This window comes from Taudactylus pleione, unplaced genomic scaffold (assembly GCF_031769625.1).
Source record: "Taudactylus pleione unplaced genomic scaffold, aTauple2 ptg000095l, whole genome shotgun sequence".
Lineage (NCBI taxonomy): Eukaryota > Metazoa > Chordata > Amphibia > Anura > Myobatrachidae > Taudactylus > Taudactylus pleione.
Genome location: NW_028284497.1, coordinates 14,155,901 through 14,178,575, shown reverse-complemented (window position 1 = coordinate 14,178,575; position 22,675 = coordinate 14,155,901). Strand labels below are relative to the sequence as shown.

At 42.4% G+C, this 22,675-nt stretch overlaps 1 protein-coding gene across 4 annotated transcripts in view; it reads left to right on the top strand.

The window, feature by feature from the left end:
- The window catches only part of CARMIL3 (capping protein regulator and myosin 1 linker 3), a 121,916-nt gene extending 100,042 nt beyond the window's left edge, over positions 1–21,874 (top strand). The window contains exons 21-40 of one of the 4 annotated variants that reach the window (XM_088469982.1): positions 778–950; positions 1,880–1,948; positions 2,118–2,211; positions 2,714–2,809; positions 2,894–3,022; positions 6,203–6,316; positions 6,696–6,868; positions 9,813–9,900; positions 11,191–11,310; positions 12,539–12,602; positions 12,771–13,000; positions 13,095–13,192; positions 14,790–15,045; positions 15,171–15,260; positions 15,363–15,426; positions 15,686–15,768; positions 17,485–17,671; positions 17,994–18,086; positions 18,648–18,737; positions 21,189–21,874. In XM_088469982.1, the coding sequence (XP_088326108.1) occupies positions 778–950; positions 1,880–1,948; positions 2,118–2,211; positions 2,714–2,809; positions 2,894–3,022; positions 6,203–6,316; positions 6,696–6,868; positions 9,813–9,900; positions 11,191–11,310; positions 12,539–12,602; positions 12,771–13,000; positions 13,095–13,192; positions 14,790–15,045; positions 15,171–15,260; positions 15,363–15,426; positions 15,686–15,768; positions 17,485–17,671; positions 17,994–18,086; positions 18,648–18,737; positions 21,189–21,232 (2,355 nt within the window). In that variant the 3' untranslated portion in view covers positions 21,233–21,874. Of the gene's footprint in view, positions 1–777; positions 951–1,879; positions 1,949–2,117; positions 2,212–2,713; positions 2,810–2,893; positions 3,023–6,202; positions 6,317–6,695; positions 6,869–9,812; positions 9,901–11,190; positions 11,311–12,538; positions 12,603–12,770; positions 13,001–13,094; positions 13,193–14,789; positions 15,067–15,170; positions 15,261–15,362; positions 15,427–15,685; positions 17,672–17,993; positions 18,087–18,647; positions 18,738–21,188 lie in introns of those variants that run through there. The other 3 variants (XM_088469981.1, XM_088469984.1, XM_088469983.1) reach the window with 3 other exon arrangements.
- The last annotated feature ends 801 nt before the right edge of the window (positions 21,875–22,675 follow it).

Genomic DNA, 22,675 nt, shown 5'->3' with positions numbered 1-22,675 from the left:
CTGCCATGTTTGTTTTAGTAAATACCTCTAGCACCACTCACCAGACTGTTCTCTCCATTCCACCCTCCTTGTTGTTAGTGTGCAAAGGAGAATGCACCTTATAATCTCCTCAGTGTTAGTGCTAAAACCCCAAACTTTAAGGCGGACACGAAACGTTTAGCCAAACACAAAGTTAGGCAGGCTAAACTGTACCTACTCAGTGCTCACTCTAGCCTTTCATGGCAGCGGGGTTTAGGACTACAGTCAGACATGACAGCCTAGTAGTTTCAGTACTAAATAAAAACTATTATTAACTTTCATCCTTTCAGCAAATATTTACTTTTTATACTGCTAGATTATCTACTCATTCTCTTATTCTACTTTGTATGTATGGTGATGTCCCTGGCATTACGGCCAATATCCCAGCAGAAAAGAGAGGAGAAATATTTCATATGAACATTAATATAAAATAAATACTATGATATTGTTGCCTGACTTCAGTTATAGACTACAGTTGGGAAGCATGCAGTAAACCTCACAATTCACAGAGGGGATTTTCAGCAACAGGGGCATATTAAGTGAGGAGGGGGCCCTTGTGCAGTGTCTGTCCGGGCCCCCTCCTCTCTAGCCATCAGCACTAGCAGCTAGTAGACTGACACTTTTCCTGAAACAGAACAGAGGATAGCATTAGGGACAGACATTAGGGACAATGTAATAACAGTCATATAATAATATATAGAGATGGTAATATACTGTTATCCTCACAACTCTTTCTCTCTCTGCCTCATCCTCTTTTAGTGCCTCCAGTCTCTGTCTCTTGCAGACTCTCGCTTAAAGTCTCGGACTTGCATTGTTCTGAATGCTCTTGGGAGTAACACCTCCCTTCAGGAGTTTGATATTAGTGGAAATGGGATGTCAGATATTGGAGCAAAGATGCTCGGCAAAACCTTACAAATAAATAGTACCCTGCGGTGAGTTGCACACAGGAATACGTTATTGCAATCAATGTTACCTAAGCTGTGAAAACTAAACATATAAAACATGAAACATTTAAAGAAGATGGGTAAGTGGTTTATTAAATAACAAGACTTGCAAAAAAGCATAATGAAAAAATATTACAACATAATGTAATAATAAAAATAGGAAAATAGTGATAACAATATCTTCCTCTCTGAGCGAGTGAGTGGATTTATTTATTCTGCATTATGTTCCTATCACTTTCCATTTAAGTAATAAAGGGCTGTTTGGTTTATGACAGGTCCTTTTCATGGAGTTTCCCAAGTAAACCTGTTTGTGCCTGTGAGTGTGTCATGAGGCTTTCTAAAGGGAGTTGTATTACACAAAATGTAATGATTTTGTATATCCTGCATCTGCCAATTGGTCATGCTAGTACATGTGCAGAACCCTCAAAACATAGTGCAGGGTGCCAAGCACTTCTGGGCTTGGCACCCTGCACATATAATGGCACAGAAGAAGAGAACAGGAGCCGGAAGCTGGGTGCCAGGTGCACACTGCCATTTTCTAAAAGCCCAGCCTACTTGGCATCTGCCCTGGTTCTCTAGGGGGTTGCCCAGAAAAATGATTGGGTCACAACACATAGAGATGACTGGCAAACCACATACTAAACCTCCCACTAGTCAATCTTCCTTTACTGATTACTCTATGTGCATTATAATATATAGGAGGTGATTACCATGATGTGCGTTCTCCATAGAGAAGCGCAGGAAAATCTGCCATATTAGGTTACAGTACTATACGGTAATGTGTGTACATCACAACCCATAGTCTATTTAGTGTGACTATATTAGGACAGCACAATCCAGCCAATTTGTTTAAAGATATGACTTTTCTTGTTGCAAAGGTCTAAAATATTGTTGTCTTATCATCTCATGGTGCCCAGGTCTGTGCTTTGGGACAGGAATGCAGTTTCAGCTTCTGGATTTATGGATGTAGCTCGGGCTCTTGAGAAGTGAGTTGAAAATAAAATGAGGTTCCCACATATGCTCTAAAATGTCTACATAAAATTAATTGTATAGAATTAACACATATTTATTATAATCCCTCCTTTGTTAACCTCTACAAGAAAAAAAAAAATCTTTTCATAATGCAATGTCCCTCTGCAAATTGATACGTCACAGAAACAGAACCCTTCGCTTCATGTCCTTTCCTGTTGGTGACATCTGTCAAGCATATCAGAGACACCCAGAGAGGGCTGAGAGTGCCTGGAGGAAGGTATTGGACATGGTCATGCTCACAGACATTTTATCTATACATGTTTTACTGTACATAAAAATGGGCAAAACATCTTATTCAGAGATTCAAATTTCTGTACATAATGGCACTAAATAATATACCGTAATAATATCAATTACCAAGGTAATATGAATAATCATCCATAGGCATCATCATTATAAGACGATGCTTAGTAGCCAAATTATTTATAAAATAAAAAAAATGCTTGAAGGACTGCTATAATATTCAGTTAATCATTTATCAGACATAACCGTACCCTGTATATGTATAAGCAAGTTGTTGCACTTGACCATTTCATGGAGCATGGAGCAGATGTTAATACTGAATAGTAAACTGTCCAACATGTCTGTATTTAAAAAATTATTTTATTTTTTTTGCTGAAAGCCTATTTGATTTTTTTTTTTAATTATGCCACCATTGTTTTTAAACAGATTGTTTACAAGTATGATGTACTAATAATGTAATGTTTATTATATATCAGATACATAGCTGTCTCCTTCGAAACTCTCAGACTTTGGCTGTCTCTGACCAAAGAGCATTGCGACTTCAGCAGGGTGTCACAAACAGTGCGGAACAGGTATAGTAGCTCTCATTTGTCTATCTCTTCTTCTCTGGTTACTGTCATACTCTTACTGTCTATCTCTCTTTCTCACACTGTTAGATGCTGCAGACTCTGTCTGTGATGATACATGATCACATTAATGCTCTGCGGTCCTGTGACTTGGAACCTGTACAAGAAGACATCTTGTGTGCTAGACAGCTTCTCAGAGATGCCAAGAACTGTCGAGCTGTGAGTGTCTCACTCTCTGACAATTAGGACTTATTTGCACACCTGCTAAACAACCTGGATAATCTATGGGGGTCAATTTGATTAGGTGTGAATTGGGTTCTGCGAGCCTTTTCATGGTGCAATTCATTTCCAAACTCGCGTTGATTTTTCAGAAGAATTTTTTTATGCGCACCCCCTGAGCAGCTGAAATGGTAGGGAAAATCTGGTACACAGTTCACAATAAATAATCACACACTTGGATGGGTTTAAATAGCATAATTTGGCCAATACAGACATGTCAGTTTTCAAGTGAATTTCTCTAAAAAGCTCAATAATGGGATAAATTAAGTGGGATAGGTATGTGCAGGTATAAATAATATGGGGCAGGTATGTGGAGGTGTAAATGATGTTGGACAGGTATGTGGAGGTGTAAATGATGTAGGACAGGTATGTGGAGGTGTAAATAATATGGGGCAGGTATGTGGAGGTGTAAATGATGTGGGACAGATATAATGAGGTGAATATGATGTGGGGCAGGTATGTGCAGGTGTAAATGATGTGGGGCAGGTATGCGGAGGTGTAAATTATGTTGGACAGGTATATGTGGAGGTGTATATGATGTGGGGCAGGTATGTGGAGGTGTAAATTATGTTGGACAGGTATATTTGGAGGTGTAAATGATGTGGGACAGGTACGTGGAGGTGTAAATGATGTGGGGCAGGTATGTGCAGGTGTAAATGATGTGGGGAAGGCATGTGGAGGTGTAAATTATGTGGGACAGATATGTGGATGTGTAACTGATGTGGGACAGGTATGTGCAGGTGTAAATGATGTGGGACAGGTACGCGGAGGTGTAAATGATGTGGGGCAGGTATGTGCAGGTGTAAATGATGTGGGGCAGGCATGTGGAGGTGTAAATGATGTGGGACAGGTATATGGAGGTGTAAATGATGTAGGACAGGTATGTGGAGGTGTAAATGATGTGGGACAGGTATGTGCAGGTGTAAATGATGTGGGACAGGTATGTGGAGGTGTAAATGATGTGGGACAGGTATGTGCAGGTGTAAATTATGTGGGAGAGGTACGTGGAGGTGTAAATGATGTGGGAGAGGTACGTGGAGGTGTAAATGATGTGGGACAGGTACGTGGAGGTGGTGTACATGATGTGGGACAGGTGCGTGGAGGTGTAAATTATGTAGGACAGGTACGTGGAGGTGTAAATGATGTGGGACAGGTATGTGGAGGTGTAAATGATGTGGAACAGGTATGTGCAGGTGTAAATGATGTAGGACAGGTACGTGGAGGTGTAAATGATGTGGGACAGGTATGTGCAGGTGTAAATGATGTGGGACAGGTATGTGGAGGTGTAAATGATGTGGGACAGGTATGTGCAGGTGTAAATGATGTGGGACAGGTACGTGGAGGTGTAAATTATATGGGACAGTTACGTGGAGGTGTAAATGATGTGGGACAGGTACTGTACATGGATGTGTTGTATCGATGGCAGAGGGGTTTTTGAACTTGCAGACGAAAGGTTAAAGTGTGTATTCCAACTTTTTACAAACAACTGAAATTCACATAAGACATTTTTCTTTACCCCAAAAATACTTTTAAGAACCTCCAGCATTTTCCTTATGGCCACTAACAGCTCTCTATATAGTCCTGCTGTCTCTGCCGTCACTCTTCTGGGTTCCTGGGTGGTTTCCCCATTTTTTCATGCAATTCTCCCAAGTCACATTTTGTAGCAAAGTAGTTAAATTTCGCCATGAGTACAGTGTATTGGCATTTCTAATTGACTCTTGGATTTCTCGGGGGTGCTCATTCATGCGATGTATGTTTGTTTCATGAAACAAACTCGCTCCAAATTGAATTGATCCCTATGGCTGCACCAAGAACATACAAAGGGCCACAATCGATGCACAACAAATCATTTGCAAAAGTTAAATGGATGCAGTAAGTAAAAATAAAATTTTAAAAAGCAGGAAATTAACCTGTCTGAATAGAATAGAGAATAGTATTACTGCATCCAGTGCTCATGTCAGTGGGGTGTAGTTGGCTGAAGATCTATCAGGATTAGATATGGGCATCAGATTATCAGCTCCCGGGCAACCCATTTACACCCCATTGCTGCCAAGTTCACAAACAATTACTCTATTATTATAAACTAAGCTTATTGAAGTGGAATCATTATATATTTAAATTGAATACGGAGTAAAGTGGACACGCGCGTGATACTTTTCCGCCTACAAAATAGGAGAAAAGTCCGGGCCGCGAAAAAGTATTGGTGCAGATGGTGCGTACACACTGGGCGATTAAAGTGGATGATGAAAGATAACAATATCGTTATCGTTCAGTCGTCCACTTTATCGTCCATTTTTAACACCAAAACGATGAACGATAACGACGATGTGCGTTCCCACGGGTCGTTCGTCATTATCGTTCATCGGGTAAACATGCAGGCCAACCCGACGATATTGTCAGGTTGCTGCATGTTGGGGAATGGGGGAGAGAGGCCGGCGCTAAACGATATCGTTAATGATATCGTTCAGCGGGTGTGCTCAATGTCATGAACGACATTGAGCACACCCTGCCAGGGACACACTAGACGACATCGCTCAGGGAGCATATCGTCTAGTGTGTACGCTCCTAGACAGATCGTGCTTTCCCAGCGCGGTCCCCGCTGACCGCACGATATGCCGGCTCCCCCCTCCTCCATCTGAATAGGATCGTACATCGCATCCCAGATCTGATGAACCTGCGGGAAGATCTGGGGATGCGATGTACGATCCCACGGGAGCGCGCAGCACGTTATCAGGTACGATATCGTGCCCATACACGGCACAATATAGTACCTATATCGTGCCGATACGTCGGATCAGCACGTACATTGTGCCGTGTATTGCCAGCTTAAGTGTTTCACATGTGCATCATGGAGACTCACTGGTGGAGATAGGTAAATTAAGATCATTTATACATATAAAATCAGGCTTTTGCTTGATATCCTGTGTATTAAAATGATTATAACAACACAGTAAGAAACTGCACAAAAGTGAACTACTACTATAACACTGCTCAGAGGCGCTATAAGAGGGAGTGGGACGGGTTGCCCCTGATACTGCTATACTTTATTATTACCTTGTGTTACGTGTATTTGTATGTTTCCTTCTCTGAGCACACCATGTTTTCTCCTTCCACCACCAGCTATTGCCACGCCTCCTGGAAGCAGGCAGCTGGCTGTCTACTTCTGGCCCTGCTCAGCGGCTTCTTGAGACGGTCTCATTTGAACTCTCTCGAGCAGTGGACAGAGAACTGCAGGTACTGAGAGAGTCGTGTGCGTTGTCTCTTTCAGGTCTGAGGTGTAAATGTCTTTATATTTATAGAATACAACTTCCCGAACTTGTAGTTTTTTCTGGGACCTATTGCCTCATGTTAATGGGTTAATGTAATATGTAGGGAACCTATGGTTTCTAGTGGTAAAGAAACTGTCAAATATCTTTGAATCTAACTATATAACTGTCAATATCAATAAATATATATACTTATATATAGTCTTATTGTGCCCATATTATGTACGTTCTATGAAATTCCATCTCCTATCCTGGCTATTGACCACTTCACTATGAAGGATATCATCAATCATAACATGATACCTGCTCCTCGTGGTTCTAGTCAATCCTTTCCCTTTTCCATTCAGAACATTGCAGACACCATGTGGGAGGCTACTCAGGATCTATTCCCAGGAGCAGCGCGGGATGCTCAGCGAGGTGGTGCAATGCTCTGTAGACTTAGGGAACAGCATGGGCTCAGTCCCCCGCATATCCGAGATATGCTTCGGCAAGTTGGGAATGACATACATAACAAGCTGAGGTAAGTGGACGGCAGGAAACATATACAACAGGCTGTAGGAAGTAAATGGGAAATGCCAAAGAACACGTAGTTTAGGAAAGTAGTCAGACACACAAGAAGAAATGTGGACTACAGCAGGAAACAACTGATTCCGAGATGAGCAGCAAAAGCTCCTCTAGAGTATTGTTGAACACAAGTTTAACATAAATGATTATCCACTTGTGCAGGATAGCATTGTACATCATCTATGCAGCTCCTGTATCCTAATAGCACAGTAGACTATTTCCACTTGATGTGTATGTGGTGTGTTATTACCACCTTGATTGCATGCACAATGCACTGAAACTGAAGGAGGCAGGCTTTGGGATCATATTCCCCATGCCATGGCATCTCTCTATTAAACATATTAATGAGCATTAAGTCCAACACACTAAGAATTTCCTTTATAAAACTAACTCCGGAACACAATCCAACAAAAAGTAAAAACAAAATGAATTCTGACCGAGGCCCGTATTCAATTTGAGGCGAAAAGTCCGGATCTGTGATACTTTTTCGACGATGCCGTCATTTTCGCCTGTTTTGCTTTTACCCCGTATTCAATTTGAAAGACTTTCCGCCTAGGGGGTTGGGGTACAAAGTTAAAAACTTGCGAACTTACTCTGGGGGGTCCCCAAGTATGCCCCAAGTGTTTTTTTGATTGCAGGTGTTTGCGGCAGGTGGATTTTTCACGATTTTTACAACTTCACTTTAGCAACTTTTAAATATGCTGACTCCCATTTTCAAGTACCCCAAATTTGGTGGGATAACTTATATTCTGCAAAAAATACTCCTGAATACTATTCTGCATCACGTATAGAAAAACGCTATTTAGCACCTATTGAGCCCGTTTAAATACACCAAATACATTCAGCAAGCCAAATCGGGGGGTACCATAGGGAACCCCCATCTCAGAGCATCTATTGGGGGGTGTCAGGCTGATTTCCCCAATAGATGCTCAGGACTTTCTGACAGGACTTTCCGCCTGTTTTGCCGGGTCCCGTTTTCGCATACTTTCAAATTGAATACGGGGTAAAGTGGACACGCGCGCGATACTTTTCCGCCTACAAAACAGGCAAAATAGGCGAAAAGTCCGGGCCGCGAAAAAGTATTGCGGCTCAGCTCAAATTGAATATAGCTCATATTCTGTCTTAAACTCAAGCTGTGACTGAGCATGGACGTAAAAGGTTTTTTCTTTGCAATCCGTGTCTTTATCAAGCCTTATTTGAAACTCGTTGTGCTTAGGGGGCTAAAACAATGGCTTCTGTGTATTTTGGGATCACCACTAAGAATTGGACGCTGGAACTAAAGTTGTCTTTTAACCGCTCTCCGTGTAACATTTGTGATCGGTGCACTCAGTTACAGCCTCTGCGGTAGTTCCACGGTCATTTCTTCCGTGGGAGAAGCAACAAAATTACTATTGACAATAATTTCCATTCAACAACTTCCGGTACTAAAGGCCACTAAAGGCTAAAGCCTGTTGGTCTCCATTTCTTATTTATTGTAACAGCAAAACTCCTTCATTGGTTATCTCCTTACTGCCTAAAGTGGCCTTACAATCGGAAAGTGTCGACATATGCAATACATGAGCCCCTATATTCAGGAGACATGGCATTATTTCTATTTCTAATATGTCCTTCCAGGGCTATGTGGCATGAAACAAGTGTGCACGGTGGCTACATGGTTATCTGTCCACAGTATAATTCAGTTACGTTAATGTCCTCCCTTTGATGGCCACACTCTGCAGCTCTAACTCAAACACTTTGTTGTTTATAATTAGGGAATCCTTCAAATACTGGATGGATTGTGAGACCCCCACAGTGTGTGTCCTGCAAGTTGCCACAGGGAACAAGATAACCCTTTTATTTACCTTATAAATCCTGTACACCGCGCACTATTGGTGAACAGAGACCATCTTGCCCAGAATTAGGTGATAGTTCAGGTGTCGACATTGTGAACATTTTGAGGATGGGTTTGAGTTTGAACCATGTCGACATTGTGGTGTCGACATTATTAATGTCAACATGGTTACTGTTGACATTCTGACCGGATACCCATTCTATTTACCATGTTACATACATGTAATATAGGTTTAGCCAGACATTATTTATGTATTACCTGTTATTTATATAGCGCACACACACATTCCGCAGCGCTTTACAGAGAATATTTGGCCATTCACATCAGTCCCTGCCCCAGTGGAGCTTACAATCTATGTTCCCCACCACATCTACACACACATACACACTAGGGTTAATTTTTGTGGGACCCAATAAACCTACTAGTATATGTTTGGAGTGTGGGAGGAAACCGGAGTATCTGGAGGAAACCCACGCAAGCACAGGGAGAATATACAAACCTCACACAGGTAGGGCCATGGTGGGAATCAAACCCACAACCTCAGTGCTGTGAGGCAGTAACGCTAACCATTACACCGTCTGTACTGCCCAACTTAAAATTCCTTTAAAACCCGGAAGCCAAACACATCTGTATGTGTCCCCCAATACACCTCACAGAAAGACATTCAGTGGTAAATTAAAAACTTACACACACTTATTAATTGAAAGGCAGTTTTGATAATTATACAGAAAATAAAAATAAACTGGTTGTTCTGTCTCCTTCTCTGCCAATAAACAACTCCAGAGACAGTAGAGGGATTAATAACAACCAAAAACATAATTAGGGGTATATTTACTAAAGTGCAGGTTTATAGAAGTGGAGATGTTGCCCAGCAACCAATCAGATGCTACTTATCATTTAGGTAGCACCTTCTAGGAGATAATAGTTAGAGCTGATTAGTTGCTATGTGCAACACCTCCACTTCTATAAACCCACACTTTAGTAAATATACCCCTTAGAGTCTAGAGTTGTATACAAATATGATGTGTTACAGATATGTTTACTGTTGTGACTTGTGCTGTCATTTCAGGGCTGCACAACTGTCCCTGATGACGCGTCTCAGTAACTCTGTTTTGGAGCAAGTTCTGCAAGAAATGCAAAGAACACATAGAAAGCTGGTAACTAGAGGGACTAAGAGGGCCGTGTTTGGGATGGTGCTGGACACTTGAGTCATGATACAGCATGAGATTAGATTCATAAAATTGTGACCGTGTCACTTATTATTATTACTAACATCTGCAAAACACACACTGCTCTGAAGTCTCTATTGGCTCTAAAACTGGATATAGACACTGAACACCAAGCTGATTTTATGTTCTTTCTGGTGAAATACAATGTTAAAACTTAAAGACATATGGCTCTATTTATTAACATTATTTTTACTAAAATAAAGTGAAAAAGGTTGTTTTCACACCCTTTTCACATTATTTTAGTTTCACCTACAGTTACTATAGGGCAATTGGAGTAGAATTCGTAAAATTCTACTCCAACCCCTAAGTATCACTTATTTTTAGTAAACAGATCGCATTTCCCATAATTGTAATGGGAAATGTGATCCGACCAGAGTTACTAAAAATAAATTGTAAAAAAATACCGGGGAAAACCCTGTGATAATAACCCCACCTGGAGGTGCTGTTATCCAGGGTCTCCCCCGGTTATCGGACTCCTGCCCTTCTCTAACGGGGAGAGCAGAGCCGGGCGTCAGCCCCAGTAATCAGCTGTGTGGTCTAAACAGACCACACGCTGATACAGTGTAAAAAAAAAAGGAAAGAGAAAAAATGGACTTATCTGACTCCAGGGACCGGTGGTCGGGGCTCCGGGTGATGTCCTCCCTCCGGTCAACTGGTCTCCCATGCTGCACTGTGGCCCGGTCATCAGGTGATCGGGTCCCAGTGCAGTATGGGATATCACCTGACCGGAGGACATGGAAGACATCACCGGAGCCCAGATCATGCAGGTAAGTGTAATTAAGGGAGAGAGGGGGGGTTGCGGGGGGGGTCTGCGATCGCGGCGGGCGGGGCTTAGCGCCGGGGGGTAGCAGCGAAGGTCGGTCGGCGCATGCACTGGGCACTGCTCACTGTATTTTTTTGCGAAAATACCGTGACTAGTGTGCGGAGGGGATTCGCAGGGACAGAGCTTTCTCGCAAGCTCTGTCCCTGTAAGGGATTTGTAGTAAATCCCTGTGATATTGCCTGAATTCGCTATGCGAATTCAGTCGGTAATATCACACTACAATCTGCATTACCAATGCGGATTGTAGTAAATAGAGCCCTAAGCAGTATATTATTTATTTTCAGCGGCTCAGATCAGTACTGATGTAATGTACTGCAATAGATCACCAGCAAGCACTGATTATTAATCTTTTTTTTTTTGTGCTCTCTCTCCCACCATTCCGTAAACCCTGGCAGTCTCGTCACAGGTCCCAGCTGCAGAGTTTAATGGAGGAGGAGCATAGGATTCTGGGATACCTCCCACAAACACCACCAAGGAAACAGGAGACACATGAAGGAGAGATGTACTCGAGCATTGTAAGTGGCTTACATCTCTATACACTGAAGTGACAAGTCATGGGATAGATGCCTAAAAGGGCCGGATCCATCTAGACTTTGCGGAGTTCAGAGCGACAGTTTTATTTGGCACCCTGATTGGGGGTTGTTACCAATGGCGCAAAAAGAATACATAAAGAAAATAATTGCGGGCACGTGCGCTGCACGTGGGTGGGATACGTTTGCCTGGGGGGCTTGGTGTTTGCCAAGGGGGATCCATTTACCTAAATCAAACCGTGTGAAGGCAGATGGGTGCCTCCTCCTTGCTGCTGTGCCCAGGAGAATGATTCCATGTCTGCACGCTGCAAGTCCCGATACAGAGTTAAGCACCAGCCGTGGTCCAGGTGCATACAGAAAAGCCGACTGCATGGCATGTCTCTCCAATCCTGTGCAGCAGACAGAGTCCAGCAGAGTCAATGGTGAGGCTATCTGACTGGTCCAGAATGATTTACCCAGAATGCCATGCCCGACGTCGTCACACTCAGCATTTTGGTGGCGAACCATTGGATATCTGCCATTGATGGCAAAACCATTAGCTATCGATGCTTGTTAGCCATTGATGGCCATCTCTATCTAAATACCCATAAGAAATATTTATTGTAACCAAATTAAATTGTGCACGTTTTAAGGGATTAAGGCCTGACTCAGAGATGGACACAGATTACACAGCCACTGCTTTTTGGTGCACAGCGGCTGTGTGATATTATGCTAATGCTGCAGGAAGCGTCTTGTGTAAATAGATCCCTCCTGCCTGTTTCAGATCTGCTGCTGCATTTGAGGATTCAACGTCAGATCATCTGCGTGAACAACGGTCATCTGAGTAACCATCAGGACGCAGCCACTGGCTTTAGCAGGCCCAGCAGCATGTCAACCATGCTGCTGCGTTTGTGGCACTGTAAGCGACATTGCAGCCTGGAATCTGCACATGCTCAGTACGACTTCTGAGTACATCTAAAAACATCGGAGATGTACCTAAACATTGCTTTTACGTACATCTCTAAATCATCCCCTTAATTCTTAGGGATCTCTATTACTGCAATTAATTTTTTCTAGAAAACTCATTTTATATACAGTATTTGCAACGGTGGACCACCCATAATATTGCCTACATCAAAGAAAACACAGCAAATGGACTAGTTGAAGTCACAGCAAAAATATGACATGTACTTGTGGGAGCTTTCTGCTTATTTCAATTCTTCTGTCTCCACAGGATACCATGGTGATAAAGAAGCGTCTTCAAGGCAGAAAAATCCGACCTGTGTCTGCGTTTATCAGTGAGATCTCTAATATGTACTATTTCCAAGAATTCATGTAGAATCTAAACATAAGTGCTTTTATTATATAGTCAGCACATGAACGGTCAAACTTGTATCATTATAATGTTCTATTTATATATTGTAAAATGATATGTTAACTATATATGTATGTCTCTCATTTGGTAGGTGTGAGTGAGCAGGAATTAAGCCCTAAAACTCTAGATTTGGGGTCCCCTGGATCCCGTGAACTGAGTTCTCCACCTGCACTCTCCTCATCTGCTAGCAGTCAGCTCTCTCGCTCTCTAAGCGTCTCTCTAGAAGGTCTTTCTGAGCTGCCCACAGAAGGAAGTAAACTACAGCATCAAACTCGTGACAGACCTAAGCAACAGTCACGTAGAGCACCAGGAGGTGGCAAGGTGAGTGAACGAGGGAACTAAGAGGTCAAAGTTACACTGGATAAAGGTGCATTGTTATTAAAAGGGTATGTGGCCATTTCTTTCATTTTCTGAGGTCCGAGGCCCTGCGTCTGATTCAGAACGTCCAGATCCTGCTTTAGATGAGGGCTTGGATGAATTTTTTCATCACACTGTGTTGTCACAATCAAACAGGTATTGAACAGCTCTCGAGAACTGTTTATTCAGATCTTGCAGTCTTTCTGTGTTCTTACAGACATTCCCTACACCAGTTCTACTATTACATCTCATCATGTACCACAATATGTACTATGTGTTCTTACAGACATTCCCTACACTAGTTTTACTATTACATCTCATCATGTACCACAATATGTACTATGTGTTCTTACAGACATTCCTTACACCAGTTCTACTATTACATCTCATCATCTACCACCATATGTACTATGTGTTCTTAAAGATATTCCTTACACCAGTTCTACTATTACATCTCATCATCTACCACCATATGTACTATGTGTTCTTACAGACATTCCTTACACCAGTTCTACTATTACATCTCATCATGTACCACCATATGTACTATGTGTTCTTAAAGACATTCCTTACACCAGTTCTACTATTACATCTCATCATCTACCACCATATGTACTGTGTTCTTACAGACATTCCTTACACCAGTTCTACTATTACATCTCATCATCTACCACCATATGTACTATGTGTTCTTAAAGACATTCCTTACACCAGTTCTACTATTACATCTCATCATCTACCACCATATGTACTATGTGTTCTTACAGACATTCCTTACACCAGTTCTACTATTACATCTCATCATCTACCACCATATGTACTATGTGTTCTTAAAGACATTCCTTACACTAGTTCTACTCTACTATTATTTATTTTATTTTTTATTTATTAACAGTTTCTTATATAGCGCAGCATATTCCGTTGCGCTTTACAATTGGAAACATTGATAGAACAAAACAGGGTAATAACAGACAGACATAGAGGTAAGAGGGCCCTGCTTGCAAGCTTACAATCTATAGGGAAATAGGCATTGATACACAAGGATAGGTGCTATATATTGCAATTTGGTCCGGCCAGAATGCAGAGTTTCTTGGTGGGCTGCATGATCCAGTCACACAGGAATGTCGGCAAAATGTCAGGAGTATGTGAAAGAAAGACAATATGTGAGGTTATGTGTGGACTGTGAGAGGGGATGTGATAAGACATGGAAGCTATGAAGGTTATGTGGTCGGTTCTGGAATCTGATAAGCTTGTCTGAAGAGGTGAGTTATTACATCTCATCATGTACCACCATATGTACTATGTGTTCTTAAAGACATTCCTTACACTAGTTCTACTCTACTATTACATCTCATCATCTACCACCATATGTACTATGTGTTCTTAAAGACATTCCTTACACTAGTTCTACTCTACTATTACATCTCATCATCTACCACCATATGTACTATGTGTTCTTACAGACATTCCTTACACCAGTTCTATTATTACATTTCATCATGTACCACATTATGTACTATGTGTTCTTACAGACATTCCTTACACCAGTTCTACTATTACATCTCATCATGTACCACATTATGTACTATGTGTTCTTAAAGACATTCCCTACACTAGTTCTACTATTACATCTCATCATCTACCACCATATGTACTATGTGTTCTTAAAGACATTCCTTACACCAGTTCTACTATTACATCTCATCATCTACCACCATATGTACTATGACGGAATCTTTTATTTATCCTCCAGTGTCTCTTCAGCTCAACAAGGCGATAGCGATGCCCCCCCAAAAAGGAGACGTCGGAGCCTTTTCCATTTCCGTAGAAGCCGGACCCCAAAGAAAGAACGAGACAGAGGGAGAGCTGTGCCTCCACCTTCACCTGGTCCCGAACCTTCAGACCACATGAAATTTGAAGGTTTTCCGATAACTAATGGGACACCAATCAGCAATGGAGCTGAAGTACACATTATTGGAGTGAGGGGGTTGCCTGGCCGGGGAACACCAGTAAGCCATGCAAGCTTAATGGTTAGAATGAGCAGTATAAAAAAATAGAAGTACTAACTGGAAATAAATATAAGTGAGCAATAATAACAGAAGAATAAGAGATTGTTTGTAATGTTTCCTTTTAGTCTTGTGAGCAGACTCTGGAGGTGGTGCAGCCTGCAAGGGTACGAGGAGTTCCTCTGCCTGGGATGGATAGTGTCCGTGCGTGGAAAGAGGTATGTATTAAAGTGGAGAAGTATTATGGATCATTATTAGAAATAAAACATTCTACTATGTGATCTTTTGATTGAAGATTAAAAGATCTGCATTGCTTTCAGATGGATACAACAGGAGGTACTAACTGTGTTCCTGATGACAGGAGGCGCTCTTCTGGGGATGGGGGTAAGTATTTATACTAACACAACCTATGTATCACTCTTTCCCTTTTATTCCTTACATTCCATTATCTCTGACCTCTCTCTCACTCATAAGCAATTCAATCCATGCTTGCTCTCTGTTATCTCCTGGTGTTTCTCTATATTTCTTTCCCACTGTCTATGTGCTTCCTATGTGTATCTGCTTTGTATCCCTATTTTTCCCTTTCCCTACACTTGCTGTCCTGTCCCTTCTCTCTGTCTCTCGCTCTCTCTCTGTCTCTCAGAGGAGGGTGCTACGTTTGAGGACAGACAACCTTGTTTTTCCAACGGGGACAGAAACAATCAGAAGAATTTATCAGGAGAAGAGGTAATAACAATATTGCACGTTTTTCAGAACCAGTCACCAAAGGTTGCCATAGTAACAGATAGAATCAATATTTATATAGAAAATTTACTGCGATATCCCCCCGATTTGTCAACTCAGAGATTTACTAAAGGCAAACTCGCATTGAAATTGCATGTCAAACACAACTTTAGACGACATTGGACTTCATTAGTCCATCGGACCAAACATCATATGGTTTATATAGACAAGAAATTACGGATTTGCTAAGAATTGTGTTGTTAAATAGACCTGCCTATCGACAGCATTTTAGTATGAAGCACTGTACAGATCAGTATGATCTGTGCAGGCTATGGTGCATAATAGTGTAAAGGGTTAATGTTACAAAAATAAAATAAAATGTGCGTGGGGTCAATTTTATTTCTGGGGTCCCAACTTTCCAAGGATTTACAGCCCTGGGCTGACATTTTTGGGGCTAATTTTACATTATGGCAGTTGGACCCCATGCTGCTTGTCTCCCTGCTATAGTGTAAGTTCCCCCAGCTGGTTCAGCCCAGTGCCTGTTAGTGGAAAATTCGGGGGTACCCTACTCCGGTTTCCGACACCCCCCCTGTTCCCGATTTTCCAATACCAGGCAAGGCTCAGAGTTCTGCCACTGGTTATGCTTTTGGGAGGGGGGTGTTGGCGACCCCACTCACAGTCTTATTAACCCTTTCTTTGAACTGTAACAAACCAAAGCCTGCACAGATCATATTGATCTGTGCAGTGCTTTCAATCTGGTGCCGAATGTCTGTAGATTCCTAATTCTATTTGGCTGCATAAAGGGGGCAATCCGACTGAAATCGCACACAGAAGAAACTGATGAGTATCGCCATCGTATCTAAATAGACAGTCAAATATATACGCTGCTCAGTAAATTCGTTTTATTTAGTCTAAAATGTACCGGCGATCTCCAGTGATTTGCTTTAGAAGTCAAACATGATTCTTAGTAAATTTACTCCTGAGTGGTGGTGTTAGTGAAAAGTAGTAGTGAGGTAAATGATATCCTAGTTAGTATAAGATAGTTAAGATAGACTATAGTTATACTGGTATTGATCAGGGTGTACAGGGAGCAATCAAATCCTGTATATAAAACGTGGAGAAAATAGTGGTTTACATTAATGTATTCGAAATAAACAGCCTACAGTCAGCCTGCAGTGAGATTTACAGTGAGGGACGATTACTGTAGACCATTACCATACCATTTCCTATGTACAGTTTGGGCATTTTTACACATTTTCATCTCACTACTTATATTACGAGAGCTGTTGCTGCAGATATGCAGGTTCTTTATTCTTTGTGCATACAGTAACAATAGATCCTGGGAAGTCAGCGAAGGGCCCGCAGATCAGGTAAGTACCTTTTGAGCTACCTGTAGCTGGCTGCCTCAATCACAGCTAAAAGGATGCAGGCACTTATAGAGTAAAGGGAGGAGTGAGGACCAAAGAAACAAGAACATGGCATGTGACAGGGAGCTTGGGAAGTAAGGCTGGGAAGGGATGTATGTTTTCTGTTGTTACTCCCCTGCTGATGTGAAACATACACAATCCTTCCTGCCACAGTATGCTAATGATAGAAGTGAGCCATGGGATATGTTATTTTTACCTTATTGTAGCACAAACCAGTTTGTCCCCAGACTGCAGGGTGATGTGGAATGTTTACATCCCATTCACTGCACCTTCCCCTCCCTTGTTTTTCCAGGGGGGTCTTACTGTTTCCTGCCCCCCTTCTGCTGAACAGCGGCCAGTTGCAGCACCACGGGGTAGGAAAGTGTCTTGTGGGGGGGGGCACGGCGATACCGAATGTCCTGAAGAGGCGAGGAAGGAAATCCCAGTGCCCAAACCACGAATCAGAGAACCTGGGAAAGAGGCGGCCCCCCCAGTGGGAGGTGGGAACAGCCCAGTGCTCACTGTAAAGACTACACACCATGCACCCACCTTTACCAAAACTCTCTATTTTTCTACCTACATCTATATTCGCTTTATCACTTATCGTTTAATAACTGCATTCTTTATTCTATCTCCTATACCGGATGTTTACCTCTACATTTTGCACTCGTTTTCATTCCTAATGTTCTCTATCCATTTACGGTTTCTACTTTAGTGCTTGCTCTCTGTATTCATTGCTCACTCCCCTTTATCGATCCTTCACTCCATTTTTCCTTTCCTCCTTAACTTGATCTCTTACTATATGAATGACTTTCTCACCAGATGGTGCTCCCCCAGTCCGCAGGCCTCCACTAAAGCCTCAACGATCTCGAAGGATGCAATCATGTGACTCAGCTGAAACTACAACTGCTGCTGGTGAGATTTATTATTACTGCATTACGGAGAAGGCAGATGTTGTTAAACAGATAATGTATTACTATTTATACAATACAGAATAGACCATAGATTCAGTCTGCTTTAAGACTATAGAAAATGTGTTAGAAATACAAGGTAAAGGTGCTTAGTGGTCCAGTCACATTAGGTGCTCAGGTGTGCAATCTGGACATGCTACTCCATTAGCCCCATCTGGGGTGGGCAATATGACCACGGTTGTTGCAGCAGGATAAGCAATGGATTTATTCATGTGTACAGAGAATGATCATGTTATATTTTTATAGTAGTGTGTGGTTAGTTTTTCAAATGGGAAAGCACAGATGCAGCATAATGATAGTCTTACATTTAATGAGAATGATCGTACCAGATTATAGCTGTTTTTCAAAATGATTTAACTAAGGAGGTAGGCAGAGCGAGACACTTGAAACAGAAGCTCAATTGTAATAATACCTCTAATAGATGCAGTTTCAGTTTATATATGAGGAGACGGTTTCAGTGCATTGACAGTATGGTGTTCAGATTTGCTTTTGTTTATTGTTCTAGTGGCTGGCACAGGAGGGACGTTACAAACACATGAACAGAAAATGCCTCAGACAGGTGATGCCTTGCGCCGTGGACTGCGCCACATGGCTGGTAAGTTCCAGAGCCACAGAGGAGAAGTTAGACATAAATCCATCTTAATTATATGGGTTTTGTATTATATATACACCATTTATAATAAATAAATTACCTACTGAAGGACTGGCTGGCAATGTTTAGCCTGTGGGGCAAGCACAATGCACTGTGCCATTATCCAATTTCTTCTATCAGCCATGGCATGCACCCCTTATCCCTTCCCCCATGTCTTCTCTCAGCCATGGCATACACCTCTTTCTGCCCTTAATCTAGGTCTTCTCTCAGCCAATGCATGCACCCAATATCCTCTACCTCTTGTCATCCCTCAACCATGGCACCTTTTATCCCCCAGGTCTTTTTTTAGCTATGGCATGCACCCCTTAGCCTCCTATGTCTTCTCTCAGCCATATCACCTGCCTAAGCGCGTAGCTACTCCCCAGCAGCCTGGGTGCACCGTCATGCAGAAGTTGCAGATGTGAATGAAGCAGCTGTGTGGTTGCCTAGTTACATATAATAGGATTGCGCGGTGATGTCGGCCCCTCTGAACCGCTGCCTCCTGCAACCAGAACCCTTCATAAAGCTTCAGACCCCGTATATAGGCGTGCAGACGCCAGATGAGAACACAGATTCCAGCTTACTTCCCTACCACACAGGGGCTCGCTAATTTGGCTCCATTAGGGAGGGCCAGCAGCAAGCGAGGGAGGGATGTGCGGGACTCTTCCCGTATCCTCTATCTGGCCACGCACGCTCTTTGGTCTTGCTGCACTAACACGCCACATGTGTGTGAGCCGCAGCTCACACACATTGCCTGGGGGCCCACCCCGCATCATTGCTAGGGATATGCAGTGGAGCTGCCCATTAACCTTTAGTAGCTGCACATTACTTGGAAGACAGAGTTTGGGGAAGGGGAGGAAAGGTCATGGTGGTCGGCTGTTCCACATGGCTCAGGAAGATGTCGGAGCTGGCCACTAATAGGCTACAGCTGGGCCCGGTGAGCACACAGGGCTAATAAATACACGCTCAGCCATCAGCTTATAGGGAAAACTCTATAGCCAATCTGCCCCTGTATGTGTGTCGTTCCCAGTTAGCCTGGAGCACAGCCACGGTGAATGCCTGCTGGGCTAAACCGCTCAATTCTGGACTGGCCCCACCTTGCACCCTGGTCAGGCCCGCCCCTACTTACTGATCATGTCAAGTTATTAATACAAAAAAAAAATTGTAAAGAACTCTTTTTAAAATACATTTATTATAAATATACAACAAAATTAAAATAAAACAGTATTTAAAGAGACATGGAAAGAACTATTCCAAGGAGTCTTTGTGCCTCATTCAGAGGCGGTCGGAGGATGCAAGCGGTCGCTCAGAAACTGGGCGGCCGCTTGCATCCTGACCGCCCGCCTCTGTTGCGGTCGTTAGACTGTGGGTTAACACCCACAGCTCCAACGACCTCTCCGGTGATGGTCGCGATGGTCAGAGACCATCGCGACCATCGGGGCTTACGACGAGACCCTAGGGTAGGGTTTCCCTTGTCGTAAGCCCCGGAGAGCTTCTGGCTCTGTCTGAGCCGGAAGCTCTCCACTGACATCACTAGTGATGTCAATGGGGCCTCCCCCAAACGGTAGGCGTTCCCATGGGAACGCCTCCGTTTGGGTGCCACCCCCCCGGCCCGCCTTCCAAACGGGGCGAGCTGTCAATCAACATCGACAGCTCGCCCCCTTTGGATCGAGACCCGCTACGACCGGCGCTGTCGGTCATAGCGGGTCTCACGCATGCGCGCGCCGGCGCCGTCGTGCGCATGCTCTGTGGGGGGGCCATCGACCCGGTCCGAGCGCATCCGGGTCTGAATGACCCCCATTATGTATTTGTGAAAAACATTTAAAAACTCTCCTGTAATTTAATTTATCAAGAGTAACACTGAATAATAATCCTTATCGCATATATCTATTCAATGTACTGAAACCATAAGTAAAGTTATTTTTTGTATATATTAAATTAAAGTTATTATTCTTTAAAATGGGGTGATGCTATACAGTGAATTCTCTTCCCCATACTTGCAGCTATTATCTTTCTTTCTCAGTGTACTATGAGTGACAACTGAAAATCAAATATTAAAAAAAATTAAATAATGTTTGCATTCGCTTGTATGCTACAAAAGTAAATCAGAATAGTAATTGATATTTTATATTCCCTGTCCTTTACATGTATATTATAGATTTTGTGCAGTACTATACCAGGTGGTGTGGTGTATTAGGAATGCCCAGAAAAATGACTGTCCGCATATTCACCCATGCAGATTTGTGTGATTCTGGTTGGCATATGGTTTATGATCGTAATGGCAACTATTTTAATAAACACACTTTCAGTCTGTGATGCATCAGCCTCTTTGTATGTTATGCAAAATATACAAGTATATGTATTAATGTAGTTATTATATTTGTAATTGTAATATGTCTCCTGTTATCATTCTAGAAGCCAAAGAGAGAGATGCAAAGAGCCTGCCCTCGTCTGCCTGACTCGTGACATTTGGAAAACTTGAATTGTGACTTACTGGAAATCTGCCTGTGAATACACCACACAGAGTGCTCACCCTGAGAATGGGAAGCACTGAGAGGCCTATAACATGTGTGCATTTTCAGCACCAAATACAACTTCAGACCTTGAAAACGTCAATGATTTTATACACATTGTAGGTGCGCCGTTTAAAGGATAAAAGAACAGGTTAAAATGAAAAGTACCTTCAGAGTAAAGCTGACCACACATGCTGTGATACTAGCAGTGATATCAATCAATCGGGGCCAATATTATATTAAATGTGGCTTTGAAACAGCCATGATGCCCAATAATGACCTGAAAACAGTAATTATCTGGCAAGTTAGAAGACGATTGCTAATGCAGTCATCTTCTGATGTATTAGCAGGTCCAATTGATTGCATACGTGATCAAACATTTGACCCAGTACAGAATATTCACATTTTTTCCCATTTGGCCCCCCAAATGAGTGGTTAAATGGACAAAGCGGATGTGGCAATATCAAAGCATATGTGGCCAACTAAAGCTTAGTGATGGTGCTCTCAGAGTTTGATGTATAATATCTCACTAAAATTATAAACCATGGCAAACAGGATATGAATAAAGACAATATATTGCTAAAAATACATTTTGACTGTACCTTTATCTGTTGTTGTTCTATATACATCATAATTCTGCAGGATTGTACAATCATAGAATTTAATTCAGACACATCAGTCACAGCCCCAGTGACACTTACAGCTCCGTACACATTCACTACAGTTAATTTGGACAGAAACCAGTTAATGTTCCTGATACAGGAGAACATCTAAACTTCATGCAGATTGAAGGCAACCAAATGTATTTATTCATATAGTGCACACGTATTATGCAGTGTTTTACAAAGAAATTCTAAGCTCCTCACATTATAGTGTAATGAGTAATAGTGAACAAACCATTTTTTCCTCAAAATATCTTTGAAGTGAAACTGAACAAAATAAATAAATGTACAGAGTGTGTGTGAATATCTATATATATAAGTGATAACCTGGGGTAATTTAGCTTGGCAGAGGGGTCAGTGGTGCAGTGCCTAGGTGCATAATAGGGGGCCACACGCAGCTTTTCAGGTATAAATTAAATAAATACTCTCAGCATTAAGGGACAAAAAATAACAAACACCTAGCCCTCATTCAGGGCACTAACCTTGACTATTATTGGCAGCTAGTATGCAAATGTAACACAGTCTCTCAAAAGTCTCAGTCCTGTCTCCAACAGGTATAAACGTGACATCCTGGCCTGACTTCCACAAAGTCACACAGTCTCTTTAGTGGTCCTCCCTGACTGACTGCAGGTCTTGACACTGGCCCCCAATGGCCTCCAAGCACACTGGGCTCTATAGTTGCCACAGTCCCACTTGGACTATCCTCTGGCAGCCTGACTGGTCTGCC